The 15,030-nt window shown below is 33.9% G+C and overlaps 1 protein-coding gene and 1 pseudogene across 1 annotated transcript; one reads left to right on the top strand and one right to left on the bottom strand.

The window, feature by feature from the left end:
• Positions 1-4,181: 4,181 nt before the first annotated feature.
• On the bottom strand, positions 4,182-8,622 carry LOC106399232 (cysteine-rich receptor-like protein kinase 15). Its single transcript, XM_048772619.1, has 7 exons — positions 7,796-8,622; positions 7,539-7,682; positions 7,311-7,429; positions 5,449-5,659; positions 5,113-5,350; positions 4,871-5,021; positions 4,182-4,755 (listed from the first exon to the last, which is right to left on the bottom strand). The coding sequence occupies exons 1-7, from the start codon at positions 8,592-8,594 to the stop codon at positions 4,447-4,449; spliced, it is 1,971 nt and encodes a 656-aa protein (XP_048628576.1). The 5' UTR covers positions 8,595-8,622; the 3' UTR covers positions 4,182-4,446.
• A 5,060-nt stretch (positions 8,623-13,682) lies between these two features.
• Positions 13,683-14,425, top strand: LOC106395506 (annotated as a pseudogene).
• The last annotated feature ends 605 nt before the right edge of the window (positions 14,426-15,030 follow it).

Genomic DNA, 15,030 nt, shown 5'->3' with positions numbered 1-15,030 from the left:
TTCTCACAAATGGGCACATGATCTCAATCACTTGGCTTGGTAGATTAATGGTCTTTTATGAATGAAAAGAAAGGTTCAAATACAATCTTTTTAATGGTGGTAATCACTCAAGAACAAGGAGCATGATCATTATGCAAAATTTATCTAAGACTAGGAGCAATTCATGCATACATAGCTCATTCACATCATTCTACTCTTCTTCCTAAGTGATTACAAATTCTACCCATCTTTTATATTTCAAAACCCAAGTATATACACTTCACTCACATTTCTCACCAAGTGAACTCTCTTTTTTTTTTTTTTTTACATGATCAACCAACTAAGAACTTGACACTCTTTTTCTTTCCCCATTATGATCTTTCATTCATTTTTTTTTTTACTTTGGGGAATTCTAATTGACACACTTAAGAGTTTTTCTTCTTTTATTTTCTTGGTTCCTATTGGTTTTCTTTTCTTATTGACACTCTTTGATCTTTTTTTTTTTTTTTTTCTTCTCTCAAACCCAAGATATAACAACTTAAAAACACACAAACTCACTCACCATCCTAGATGCTAGTTCAAATGAGGATCTTATGCTAGCAATAGATGAGAACAAACATATGTCGCTCCCAATACTCTCAAGATTTTGCACATAACAAGCTATCAATAAGAGACCTCACTCAACAAATCAATATTGGTTTCAAAGAATGGCAAGGGTTCAAGGGTAGGGGAGTGCCATTTGGGTTAATCAAAGGATAATACATGGAATAAGATAACCCAAATGTGTATGAAATCCATGATCAAGTATGCAAGTGCCCATATGCAAGAGAGATTAAATTCATTATGCCCAAGTTCAGTTTGTAATTGGTTTCAAGAACAATGTCAATATCATATGAGCAACATGTTTCAAAAAGAGTTTTCAAGGCTCAAGAGATGCTTGTAGATATGTTCTTTTCATGGCAATTTCAATCATGGCTCCCTATGCATAATTCAAAACACACAACTCTTTTTTTAAATTTTTTTTTTTTTTTTTTTTTTTGAAATTTTCTATGCAATGCAATGCATGAGACTCATGACAAGTAAACAAAACAAAACACAATGTGAGATAGTAGACTCTCCCCCAAACTTACTTCACACAGTCCCTTGTGTGAGAGTAAGCTCAAAGAAGAGATCTAAGATAAACATGAAAACTAAATATGTACAAGGTTGATTGACACTTACTTGGAGTTATTGGCTGGTTCAGAGGAGGGTAGACAGAGAAAGCATCGTCTTTTGACCTCTAGCGATTTTGATTGACCTTTGAAAGATAACAGTGGACTGCCTCCCAAGTGCGCTTGTTTTAAGTCTTTAAGCTTGACTGCAGAGCCTTTTCAGGCAAGAGGTGGCCCACAGAAGGCCTTATCGAGACAACCATGATCACCAGGATCATACTCGTCGTAGAACCATCCCCTGAATTCGTTCATCCTGATTTCCTCAAATGGTATCTTCCTTGGATCATCACGTTTAAGTTCTTTGGTGGAGAGAATACCAAAGTGATTCTGAAAGGGCTTTTCTACTGGAGACTCTTCTTCTTGTACCTCTTCGGAGGATTCTTTGATGTAATTCATTTGATTCTCCACAGACTCTTCACCCTTTGCTTCTTCCTTGGCTACAGGGATCACACGCGTTTCTTCTTCACTCAAGAGCTCGTTTATAAAAACCAAGCTCTCTTTTGTCTCCTCAACGCATTCAACAACCAAATTCTCATCACCCAGATCTTCAAGAGTGTTCTCAACAAAGCCTACTTCTTCTTCATCGATGTTTGCATAATGACTCATGAATGTCATAGTCTTGGTTTGTTCTTCAGATCTTATAATAAGATTCTCATCTACCATGCATTCAGAGAGTGATTTAGACTCGTATATAGGCTCTTCAGCTTCATGTTGAAAATCATCCTCAAGCTGAGCATCCTCTTCAAAATCACATTCCATGTATGTGGTATGTGCTTCATAAGTGTTGGCGTTGTGAAGAGGAGTGGCGCTTTCTTCTTGGTCTTCGATCATGTGAGAGATGTTGTTGTTGAAAGACTTCACATGTGCTACAACTCTATCCAACCTTGAGCTAAGAGCTTTGCCATTAGCATCTATCTTGTTAGAAAGAGAATCAAGTTGCCTTTCCATCTCAATCCTTCCCCTTTCTTGATTCTCCAACAACTTCTCAAGCATGTTGGTGATGTCTTCTTCATTTGAGTCTTGGGGGAAGTTATCTTCTTCTTCTTCATACTCTAAATCCCAAGGTTGGTGTCTCTCACCATATCTATATTGGTGTCCTTGACCAAAGTCTCCGTGTGGTTGATACTCCAATGAGGTGGTTGGTTCATAAGCTCTTTCACAAGATGTGGAGCTTCTAGATATCACCCTTTCTTGACTCTCTAAAATAGCCTTGAGCATTGATTCCAAGTCAAGAGACATGATCTTCCTCTCTTGTGGATGTATCTTGCAAAAGAGCAATCACTTGAAAGGGAATTAGTAACCAAACAAAGCAAAATAAAACATATGAAAATAAAACTTAGTCTCAAGAAAGTTTGAAATCCTAATGACAAATCTACTTAGTTCCCCGGCAACGGCGCCAAATTGATTACGCGTTTAAGCACACACCAATTAACCTAATGTGCCAACAATACCACAATCGAATGGTATGTCATTGTAGCATTTTAGGATCGAATCCACAGAGAACTAGAGACTTATAACACCAAGAATACACAAACCTTCCTAATCTAAGCAAACAAGAAGATAGATGATTTGTAACAAACTAATATCCTAGAAATATAAACAAGTGAATCCATGGGCTAAGGGAATTGACTTCAAGTAACTAAGATCCAATCTAGGTGACAAGCTTTCAATCAAAGTAATCTCTTAAGTCTAAACACAATTTTAGACAAGTCCTATGTCTAGGTAAATGTCCATTTGCTTAGAAATCATTAAACATCAAATGTCTTTGGCTTAATTCAATCAAGCAATCTTTAAGTTCAAGTTTAATAACTATCTAGCAATTTTAACATCAAGTGTCCTTGGCTAATCTCACTAGAGCTTAGTTGAGTTGATTCAAACACTTCATCTAATCATGTCTGATGAGAAGTGTTTAGAAATCAGGTTTAGAGTGATCAAGACTAAACAAGCATTAAAAATACTCAACAAGCAAGTTCATACAAGGATCTAATACAATAACACCATAGATCTTCACTAAGTTACTCTAATCTCCCTAACCCATGAATTCTTAAGGAAACTACTCACTAATCTCCATGAAAACACTTAATCTCATAATAGATTGAAGCATATTCAAGTAGATACAACAGAGAATAAAGATAAACAAGGATTAAACAAGCAAATTCAAGAGAATAAGAAGAAAAGAAACTAAAGATTCAAGCTTTCTCTCTCAAGAGTTCTTGTGTTCTTCATAAAAAAGTAGATAGATCCCCAATTATTGTCTGAAAAGTAGTTATATATATCTAAAACTCGAGCTGGGGTTGACCCATAAAAAGAGATATTTTTCTCCGTAGTGACCATAAAAGGTCGCTACCAGAGGTCACTACGCCTGTAGCGACCTGACATGCCCGCTACGGGTGGCCGCTAGGACACTTAGACGATTTTTTCGCATTCTTGAACTCATAGCGACCTCATTATGCCGCTACGGAAGACCGCTACAGAAAGCGCTTCAACTATAGCGGTCTCTCTAACCCGCTACACACTCCCGCTACGGTACTTAGGCGCCTCAGCTCTATCTTCTGTAGCGACCATCTTTTGCCGCTACGCCTGGCCGCTAGGAATGTCATATTGATATGTGTGTAGTATTTTGATCATAAATCCCTCAATACAGCTCCAAACGACTTGAAACCACCTCCATTGTAAAGCTAACTCAATTTCCAGTGTCTCCACAAATTTTGAGCTTCAGAAGAGATCTTTAAGGCCTTCATCCGTGTTCATCTTTCACTCTTTGGACTCAAAATCCCTCCAATGGTCTTCTAACTCATCCATGGTGCTCTCCAACACCTGATATGTACAAATGCAATGATATGCAACCTAAATGTGCCTAAATGATACTCTAGATGACCAAACCATGCAAGAATAAGAAGTTAAAAACACGTAAATTCACAAGATATCATTTTCACGTGAATCAAATGCTAAAGGTTTATTCCTGAAGGTGATAAGATTTTTTATTCATTATTAGATGCGAGTGTGAATTGTGCTTATTCGCCACTCAACCAAATTTAAAATACGAGAGAAATCACATAAATGTTGATTTTGTAAAACATAAACGTTGATTTGTAAAACTATAATAAAACCAAATCAAAACGAAACTACTACGTACCGAATTAAAGGTCGCTGAAACAAGTTTTGAACTTTTTATCAACCAAAAACAACACGTGTTTTCAATAATTACCAATTATTCAAGCGTGAAGGTTAACACCATAATCAACGAGGATATAAATCAGTGACCAGACGCATCACCAACAGACCATATACCAGACTTGGCCATCGTAGATTGATTCGAATCAGGCAGATCTTTTTTCGGTCTAGTCTGAGTGACAAACCCTGGTTGTTGAGGCACTGGTAAAATCACATTGTTACTTATGAGCATCATCAAAATGGTTGAAAAGGTGGGACGCTCTATAGGATCTTCTTGAACACATAAAAGACCGATATGGATGCATCGAACCACTTCCCTCATTTGGCAATTATCTACTATAACTGGATCCACAAGATCTAACTCTGATTTATTAGTCCACAGTCTCCAAGCCTATAATATCAGTCAACCAATTAATTGTTGCAATCGTTGCTTATAGTAAGAGAGGTGTATATAAAAGTATGTTAAACTAAAATAGTATATAGAAAAACTGGTTGCCTCAACTTACATATGTGACCAAGTTATGTGCACCGTCTCTCTCGTAGAAGCTGCTATTCTTCCTACCAGTTATAATCTCAAGAACTAACACTCCAAAGCTATAGACATCGGATTTCATTGAGAATTGGCCATGTATAACATATTCGGGAGACATGTAACCGCTGAAATCCTCACCAAAATTTAGTATATTGACAAAATCATGTTCTACAAACATCAACTTAAATAAGAGAAGTAAAATGTATGATGACTTACTAGGTACCGACAATTCTGTTTGTGTTCTCCTGAGTTTGGTCCATTCCAAAGATCCTTGCCATTCCAAAACCAGCGATTTTTGGATTCATATCTGCGTCCAGGAGGATGTTGCTTGCTTTGAGGTCACGGTGAATGATTGTGAGCCGTGAATCTTGATGAAGATATAGCATCCCTCGAGCAATCCCTTCAATGATCTTGTATCGCCGTGTCCAGGATAGCTGACCCTTCTTTGTAGGGTCTATGTTTGTACATTCATAGTAAATTTAAACATTGGTACCCCCAATTTTTTTAAAAAGTCCAAAGATTCACCGAAAGAAAGCAATAAATGCTACTGACCAAAGAGGAAGTAATCAAGGCTTTTGTTGGGCACATATTCGTAGACCAATATCCTTTCTTCTCGTTCTAGAGAAAACCCCATAAGCCTTACCAAATTTCTGTGCTGAAGCTTTGCAACAACAACAACCTCGTTTTTGAACTCTGTTTCTCCTTGGCCTGATGATTTTGACAGTCTCTTCACCGCAACTTCAGTCCCATTCAAAAATGTACCCTATCCATTTATATGAGCATCATTCAAATTATTTAAATAGGTTGGCACAAAATTTCAGAGAAAAATATACAGCGTCAGGTTCGTGCAGTTAATGATGTATACTAGTGATGGTATCCAGAGCGGTGCCTTATAACATCTCTAAAAATACATTCTATCTTGAAGTTTTTAAACTCTATATTTGAAGTCTAAAGGTGATTTTTCCAAAAACAAAACTTCAAACTTAATTTCAAAACTATTTGTATTTTATATTATGGTCCTTATATTTTTCATAACTAATTTAAATTCATAAAACTTTTATTAGCACATATATAAATTATTACAACAATATTAATTAGTAAAATATTGTATTAAAATATAAAAATTTCAACAGAAATAACATAATTAATATTAAATTTCAAGAAAAACATCATAAGATTCCATAAAATTATTTTCGTTATGCATATATGATCATCTAGTGCATTTCGAAGTTAAAATGACTCTTTTTATTTTTAATTTGTAGATTATGAGCTAAAAAATGTTAAAATCGGGTGATATTAATACTTGTAATTACATTAGATCTGGAAAAAAAAAAGTAAAAGAGGAAAAGAAAATATTGTTAAAAGACTTAACTTCTATCGGTGATATTAATATTTGTGAATACATTCGATCTAAAGAAGAAAGAATTGTGCGAAAAGAAATTAAAAACAACAACTATCTTCGGTTACATAAAAAAATTGGACAGTATTTTGCAGATTGTGGAGGTTCTTGATCAAATTTATGTGACTATTAGTGTTGTTGATATTTAAATTTGTGTAATAGTTATGTCTTCATGTAATTTTTAAAAGTTTTTTTGTTTAGTTTTTTTATATTGTTGTTGTCTTGTTTAAATCTTAATTTAAAATTTTACTTAATTTTATGTGTAAAAATTAAATTTATAAACAAAAATAAAATATTTATGATTTATAATTTTTTAAGGATTAAAATGATAACGAGAAAATAATTAAGAATCATAAATGTGATATGCAATTATAGGGGCCAAAATACAAACAAAAATATGAAACTTCAAATTTGAAGTTTTGAGTTGTGAAACTTCAAATATAAAGTTTGTCTTCTCAAACTTCAAATTTGAAATTTTTTTAAGAGCAAAAAATTCCATATTTGAAGTTATAGACTGTTTTTTTGAGATGCTCTTAGACATAGAAGAAGAGGCGTATTTAACTCTATAATTTAATAAATTAGTTATATTATATGGAAATAATTTGTACAAAAAATCATTTAAAGAATCTATTTCAGTTACAAATTCATCTATTATCCTAAATTTATGTATTTAACTGTTTTTTTTTGTTTTTTGTGATTTTATTCAAATATATTCATTTTTAAATCACTTTATATAATAACATTTTCTACATTTACTGTATGAATTAATAAATATAGTTTTATTTATCATATTTATAGATATATTTAATTATTATATTTCATATTATTTTATTTTCAAGATATAATATATTTTTATCACTATAGAAATTATATTTTTGATAAATATTCATATTTTGTCAAATTGCTTTAAAATCACAATTTATATAACAAAACTTAAATAAAAATAAAAATAAAAATAAAAATAATCCAGTATTAATTTAGGCCCCTAAAATCCTGGTTACATCACCGATTATACCTTGTAAACCTCGCCAAATCCTCCTTGCCCAATCTTATTATTCTCTGAATAATCATTTGTTGCAGTTTGAATTGTTCTATAGTCAAGTTGTAGCGAGTCTACTGTTGTTATATCATCTCCTGATGCACAATAAAAATAGTAGTAATCAGTAAGGAAAAAAATAGACTGATCAATGACGGTAATCACTAATCAAACTCAATTAAGATTTTTAATCATTCAAATGTTAACCATAAAAGGTTGGTGCATTATCAGAAGTCTTCTTTTTCCTCTTTGCAAGGAAACAATAACCAGCTATGGAAAGTAGCAAAGCCATTATAATAGCCACAAGGATGGCTATGGCTAACACATTTGAGTTCCCATGTTTCCCTGCGTCTAGAAGACCATTTGTTTAATATCAAATCAATTACAAGGAGAAAATAAGTAATTGCATTAGATTATTTCAAGAAATAAGGGCAAAAGAAACAAAGTAAGAAGAAAGACTTAACTAGGTCGTGGAGTGGTAGAAGAAGCTAGGGGTGGTGGAGGCAGGATAGTTGTATTAACTTCGGTTTCGTTGTAGAACTTGTAAAGCTCGTACCTTGAATTACAGCTAGGAGAAAGAAGTCTTGATCCAATACTTTCAAAATTCAAACCGTTTATGGATTGTAGCAGACAGAACAAACAGTCATCTCTTGTCAGATCAGGAGTGCACTGAACCAGGACGAACAAATCCTTGAAGTCGATCCACTTGGCCTTTCTCGTACAGAAATATCGAGAACTATTCGCCGCTTCAAAGGCAGCTTCCATCATCGAGGTCGACGCCAGTTTTTTGAACAGGTCTACATCCTTAGGTGCAGTTTTGTAATCGTTATACATCAAAAAAGCGTCAGCGACTGTGAGGTTCGAGGAAACATCCTGGTCAGAGTATCTGAGCATGCACTCGTCGTAATAGATAGTGGCCTCTCTCTGATTCGGGCACTTGGCTTCGATATCTTTGACGGAAAGGGAGACGCAGCCGCGACAAACTTTCGGCGAGACGTCTCCCCGGCAGAGGAAAAGTCCGGTGACCGTATCCGGGGCTTGTCCGGCAGTGGCGTTTTGGAATCCGGTGGAGTATGAGGCGTTGGCGGAAGAGAGAGAGGACCAAAGTGTTTTGAGATTGGTGGAGTAAATGCTGTTCGGTGAATACCTTGTCGTATTCCGACAAAGATGGTGTACGAAGTAGGGACTTTCAGCAGTAGCTGGGAAGATAGTAGTGAGGAAGGAGAAAAGGAAAAGGAAGATGCAAGAGGCAAGAGAAGACATGGTTCGGTTTCCCCGATATGAGGTTCAGGCTACGAAGGTCCCATTTATAAAGTGAACCCTCTCTTGGTCTGTGACGACCAAAAGTCAATGAAAGTAAAAGAAAAGTAAACGCCTTTTTAATAAGTTAAAAACTTAAAACAATGAAAATAATAGTTTAGGATACTGTTTCTGCTAATGCTAATGCTCTGCCAATCAGGGCCAAAGTGGAAAAGGCCATGCTGTATTATTAACATAATTTTGAATAAATTTTCATGTTGGGCCAATAATCAAAATTATTTACTAAGCCGAAACCGAAAAGTTTTGATCATTTTTATGACCACTACAACGAAATCTTCTTAGATACGTACAGTATAAAATCTAGATATTGTGGTAAAACAATCAAGATTCTAAATTTAAAATGTTAAATATATAGTGTACTGAGATGAGAAGCACTCGATCATATGAGAAGAAATTCTATTACGTATGTTTATTCCTCGTCATGTTGGGGGTTAAACTCATTTTCTTAAGTATCTATCATTACACAGATATAAATTTTATATAGCTAAAACCTAAAAAGAAAAAAATCAGATTTTTTTTTTTTTTAAATTTGATGATGAGAAAAATCCATTGTTTCTATAATAATGTAAAAATGTAGACTAGTATCAAATAAAATGTTCCAACAGTGATGTTTCAATAAAGTCTTGCTGAAAGTATTTTTTTTCTAAGTTTGATAGTTTTCAAGATCATACATATGTTCTTCGAGGTAGGACATCAAGCATGTATCTTATTGACACCTGCTCTGTCAATTAAACTTTAATTGCAAGTTATCCTTGACCCATTCAATTTCTATTGGGTGACTTTCTGCAGCTATAGCACCCAGAAAACACGTTATACCACAATCTCCTACGCAGAAATGATGCCACACTTCACTTTTTTTTATCCGTCAATGTTTTTTTTAATATTAAATAAACGGGCCAGGCCCGGTAATCGGCTGAAACCCGAATACAACAAAAAATGGCTTAAAGCTCAAGAGACTACGGGCTAAACAAAAGACTAAATGGACCTTCGGCCCAGACCCAGAAACCGGACGACTTGGTCGGATAGCAAGTCAAGGAGGCTAGACATATTAGATAAATTTTAAACGAATATGAAGATTCTCGCTGAGGAAATGAATGTTTCGTCAACTGAAGACAAAGTAAAGACAGACTTACAGCTGCTTCATACTTACTACCTGTTTGGTACTTTTGTTACCAAGTCTCCTTTCTTTTGGTACCTCCTTGCCTTCAAATTTACAGATAGTAAATGTAGAGCAATTTCGACGAAACCAACTTTAAGGTAGAGCAATCTGCACGGTAGGGCTGGACACGGATCGGATATTCGGGTTTTTGAAGGTATTTGTGATTTGCTTTGTATGTTACGGATATTTAATTTTTCGATTTGCTTTTGCTTCGGAAAAATACGGATATCCGGATATCCCAAAAAATAAATAGATGTTTGCGGATATTTACGAATACTTACGGATATCTCATCCGCTTTGATTAATACAAATAATCTTAAAAAATTAATACAAATTTATTTTTTAATATATTTTTTTTGCATGATATACAAAATAAAAACTAAAATAAATAGCGGAACTACATATTTTGTAAATTTTAAACTTAGTTAACAATTATAATAGCACAAAACTTAAGAAAAAAGTTATCATTGTTTTATAATTTTTTTCTCTTCTTTTTTATGTAATACTTTTATATAAGTAATAATGTGAATAGAACATGATGGCATTTTTTTAAAGTCTAGATATTTGTATTTCAATCCGAGATCCAAACCGAATCCGAAACAAAAAAAAATCTCAATTCATATCTCTTAAAAAAAATATTTGATGGATCATGGACAATAATATTTTGGGTTATATGTATTATCCAAATCCGACATGAATCAAATGGATATCTGAAACCAAAATAATCTAAAAAGTTGAATCTGAATATCCAAATTAGTAGACGAAAATAGTATTTAAAACCTAACATTAAAAATACTTAGTTTCATGTTTATTTTGATATAATATATAAAATTATCTTAATAACCAAGCTCAAATGAAACTGGATTCAAAATGAAACAAAATATATCAAACCCGAGATGAGATAATATAAAACTTGAACGGAGCCTAAGAAAATGAACCAAAAACCTGAAACTCAAAAATCCAATATGAATCTAAAAGGACACTCGAACATCTAGGTCTAGCATTATTTTATAGAGAAATTGAAACAGTAGCTGTTAAATGAAACTCAAAAAGTTTCCATCTTTCAGCCCAATTATAATGTGTATATATCCTCTCTTTTTTTTGGGTCAAATAATGTGTATATATCCAATCCCGTGTTATTATCATAACAAATATCTATCTTGGCTTTTATCGAATTTACCTCGAAGTGAATTCCTCACATTTCTCTCCATTTCCCATGGACATGAGGAGACTCTCGCTCGCTCACCTGGCGGGTAACTCCGAAGAAGCTTCCTCTGATCGGCATGGTTATCTGAGGCTCTTTGTCTAAGATATCTCTAGATTACGAGCAGTCTAAACAACTCATAACTATCTTATCGCCTCACGAGTTCCCTGACTTACGATCCAAAGCTAACCCCAAGACTGCTTAAGATTTATTTCAACTTAGCCTCTGATTCGCTAAGCTTCTCCTTCAGATTATACGACACAGTAAGCAATTTGATTGATGGTTTAATAGAAGCCGGAAGGTTTTGTAGTAGACACAAAGACTTCAAATGCTTTGCTTCATGGACTCTGTGAAGAAGGGACGCTGGACGAAGCTCTTAGGATTAGAGAAGAGATATTAGGGCGTGGTTTTTATTATATACACATTTTTATAACACGTTGATTTCTGGATTTTGCAGAAAGAGGAAATTGGAAAAAGCGTTTACGTTCATGGATGAAATGGCTGAGAGGACTTAAGCCTGACAATCATACTTACATCATATTGACCCGTTGGCTGTTTGAGTTGAATAAAATCGAGGAGGCCATACAGTTTTGGGGTTCTTGGAAACGGAATGGTATGCTTCATTTATACATATTCAGTCATGATAGATAAATGTTGTAAAGCTGAAAGAGCTGGAGAGGGTCAGAATCTGTTTGATGAGATGATGAGAAAAGAACGTGCAGTCAAACACAGTTGGATAATATATACTTAACTACTCATATTCAATAGAGAAGATGGTGAAAGTTAGGACTCTTGGATACATGAAGAAAAAAAATACAGTACTCACAGTCACAGATCGCTTCCCATTATCCAATAAATTGTATTATATATGGATATATTAATATCTGTCACTTTGTTTCACCTAAGGCCTTGTATGGATCGGATAATGAGTAATTTGTACACACTTGGACGACTGAAAAGTATCTAAGTTTTGGGTAAGTTGAGAGTCAATTACCCTGAAAGCTGGGAATCTCTGAAACATACAAGATATGTAAACCAACACATATACGACTTTTTAGTGAAAAGAACAATGTATAACATATACAGCTACCAAACTATTCGCACGTGGTATGGACCATTCTTACTCTCTACATCCGTTCGTATCTAGGTGGTTCTTCTGTTATCTTAGATACCTTGTGAATGAAATTACTCTAGGTTCCATATTTAAATAATTTAAACTTTTTGTGAAGTGAAAGAGGTAAAGTCACTTGTCAATGGAAAAGTACATTTCATTTTCATCCAACTTTCATGTCCCCTCTTTTTCACCAATTTAGATCCAGCAATATAGACCACATGATCTGAGGTACACTATAATATGTACAGTTTATATATGCGTAGTATGTCATATAGAATTATAGAATCATTCTTAGTACGGATATATATGCGTAGTATGTCATATAGAATTATAGAATCATTCTTAGTACGGACCTGCAAATTGAAAATTTAGTCCGAGAACATGCGATTTCACTTCTCATTATATTAGAACATGAGTTTACTCGTATGATCTGAGCATGTGCAGAGAAGAGTAGAAGACTAATATGTATTTTTGTAATTCATAAATATCACCGATTAGAAAGATGTCAAAAAAAAAAAAATCACATTTAGAAGAAAACAATCTATGTAGTTAAGTATTCTTTATAGGTTTTGCCTTTTTGTTAGGCAATATACAAGATTGAGAAAGCTTAAAATTGCCACTTCATTACAATTTGGACGGTTAGACCAACTTATCGCTTTTAGGTTTCCATCCCTTTGAGATATTCATACTCAACAGCAAGTGAAGCTTTTTGGTTTATAGTTGGAAAAAAAAACCTTACACTTTGTTAGCCAAAAAAAACTTACACTTATACCAAACTTTTAATACATATAGATGTGTGCAAATAAATATCTTAAGAAAGGAGTGAAGAGCAATTCACAAATATCACTTCGTACCAATCACCATATAACAATCACACTCAACACTCTCATGCTACTAAATTTATCATCCTCGCTCAAGTCCACACCTCCCCCCATAATCTCAATTTAGACCCGTGGAAAATATGAAAAATACTGATTTAGAGAAAAACCTTTTATATCAAAATCTCAATTTAGACCTGTGGAAAACATGAAAATACGTAAGACCACATGCTTTTTAGTGAAAATAACAATGGAAAACACATACAGATACCAAACTATTCGCTCATGGTATGGACCATTCTCACTCTCTACATCCGTTTTTTTTTTTTTGAACTTAACACTCTCTACATCCGTTCGTATCTAGATTCCATAGATTCTAGGTTCTTCTTCTCATTATCTCAAACAACGTGTGAGTGATTATTCTAAATCCCATAAATTAATCATTTGTAGTAAATATTTTGTGAAGTGAAAGAGGTAAAGTCACTTGTTAATGGAAAGTACATTTCATTTTTATCCACCTTTCATGGCCCCTCTTTTCACCAATTTAGACCACATAATTGGACGGTTAGGCCAACTTATCACTTTCTAGCTCCCATCCCTGTAAAACGTACCCATCAACAGCTTTTTGGTTTAATTTTAGATTAAAAAAACTTACAGTTATACGAAACCTTTAACACATACATGCCATACATTTATGTAATGTGTATGTATAGATGTGTGCATATAAATATCCTAAGAAAGGAGTGAATAGCAATTCACACAACCAATCACTTTATACCATATAGCAAATACTCTCATGGCTACTAAATTCGTCACCCTCGGTCAAGTCCACCGCCCCAAAATCTCAATTTCGACCAGAAAACCTCGTAGATGCAACCAAAACAAGCCCCAACCATCCAAATCCATAAGCGAGAACATGTTCAACAATGTTTTTCCTGGGAAAACGCTTACGGAAATCTATATCACAATGGCCTAAACAATTCAGACCCTCTTACTAACTCACTACTCTTTATGGAACATCAGCCAGTTAAAGAAGAGGAGTCGGCAAAACAAGAACACGGGAAGCTGTCCATATGCAACCACAAAGACTACGGTAAGTCAATCATCCCAACGAAAGACAGAGATTTGAGACGTGAAGTTGCTCAATTGAGCTTGGTGTGGTACATGAAATGTTCCATAAGCTTTATATTAAGGAAGGCAAGAGCGTTTTACAATGAGTTTTCTTGCGATACTTCTGTTGGGAGTAGCACTATGGTTGTGGTCGATCCATATTTTTCTGTTCCAGTTTTACCCTACAGTAATTAGTTTAATATTCAAGCATACGTGATTAAAAGTTGTATCGACGTCAAAAAAAAAAAAGATTAAAAGTTGTATTTAGCATTTCGTTTTGTTTAATGTGTTTGAAAGTCCATATATATGTAAAAAACACGTCAATATATGTAACTAATATTAATGTTATATTTAAATTAATTCCGTGTTGCGTTGTGATTTCGACTTACGTACAATCATAGAAAATACACTTAAAATATTACAAATGCCGAATAGACTAGAGCTAAATAGTTTCGTATTTATGTGCTAGACAATATAATAAGAAAAATTTGGCGACATGCACATAACAAACAAAAAAATCAACAATATAATCATAACCTTCATTAGGCTATGATATTTATGTATTAATTTCTATTTTGTCTTTTCTCATTTTCACCATTCTTTTTAATTGACTTTATAAGTTTAAAAAATATTTATTTGAATTTTTTAAATATTTATAAAAAAAATAGATTTTTTTTTTCTATAAAAAAATTTTGAATTTTGTAAAACGAACATGTATTGATAAATTGAATATGTACAATTATACAAAAAAAATAAGATTTTGTTCTATTCTATTTACAAACCTATAATAGAATTGTTATTATACAATCTCTCTTTCTTCTATCTCTCACTCTATCTCTCTTCCCAATCTCCATCTCAAAATCTCTCCGTCCTTTCTTCTGAATCAATATTTCTCTTTTTTTCTCTATCTTTCTTCCTCTCCCTCTCCCCCTCCCTCTTTCTCTCACTCTCTCACTTTTTTCCTTATACGTCCA

The sequence above is a fragment of the Brassica napus genome, unplaced genomic scaffold, assembly GCF_020379485.1.
Source record: "Brassica napus cultivar Da-Ae unplaced genomic scaffold, Da-Ae ScsIHWf_1783;HRSCAF=2417, whole genome shotgun sequence".
NCBI lineage: Eukaryota > Viridiplantae > Streptophyta > Magnoliopsida > Brassicales > Brassicaceae > Brassica > Brassica napus.
Note: the sequence above shows the minus strand (reverse complement) of the source record. Positions and strands in the feature narration are given on the sequence as shown.

Excerpts from the sequence above, each read along its gene's own strand:
- LOC106399232 (XM_048772619.1), bottom strand. The coding sequence starts at position 8,594 with ATGTCTTCTCTTGCCTCTTGCATCTTCCTTTTCCTTTTCTCCTTCCTC. Across the intron at positions 7,683-7,795 it reads TTCTACCACTCCACGACCTA|ACGCAGGGAAACATGGGAAC; the intron begins GTTAAGTCTTTC and ends ATGGTCTTCTAG. Across the intron at positions 5,022-5,112 it reads AACAGAATTGTCGGTACCTA|CGGTTACATGTCTCCCGAAT; the intron begins GTAAGTCATCAT and ends TGAGGATTTCAG.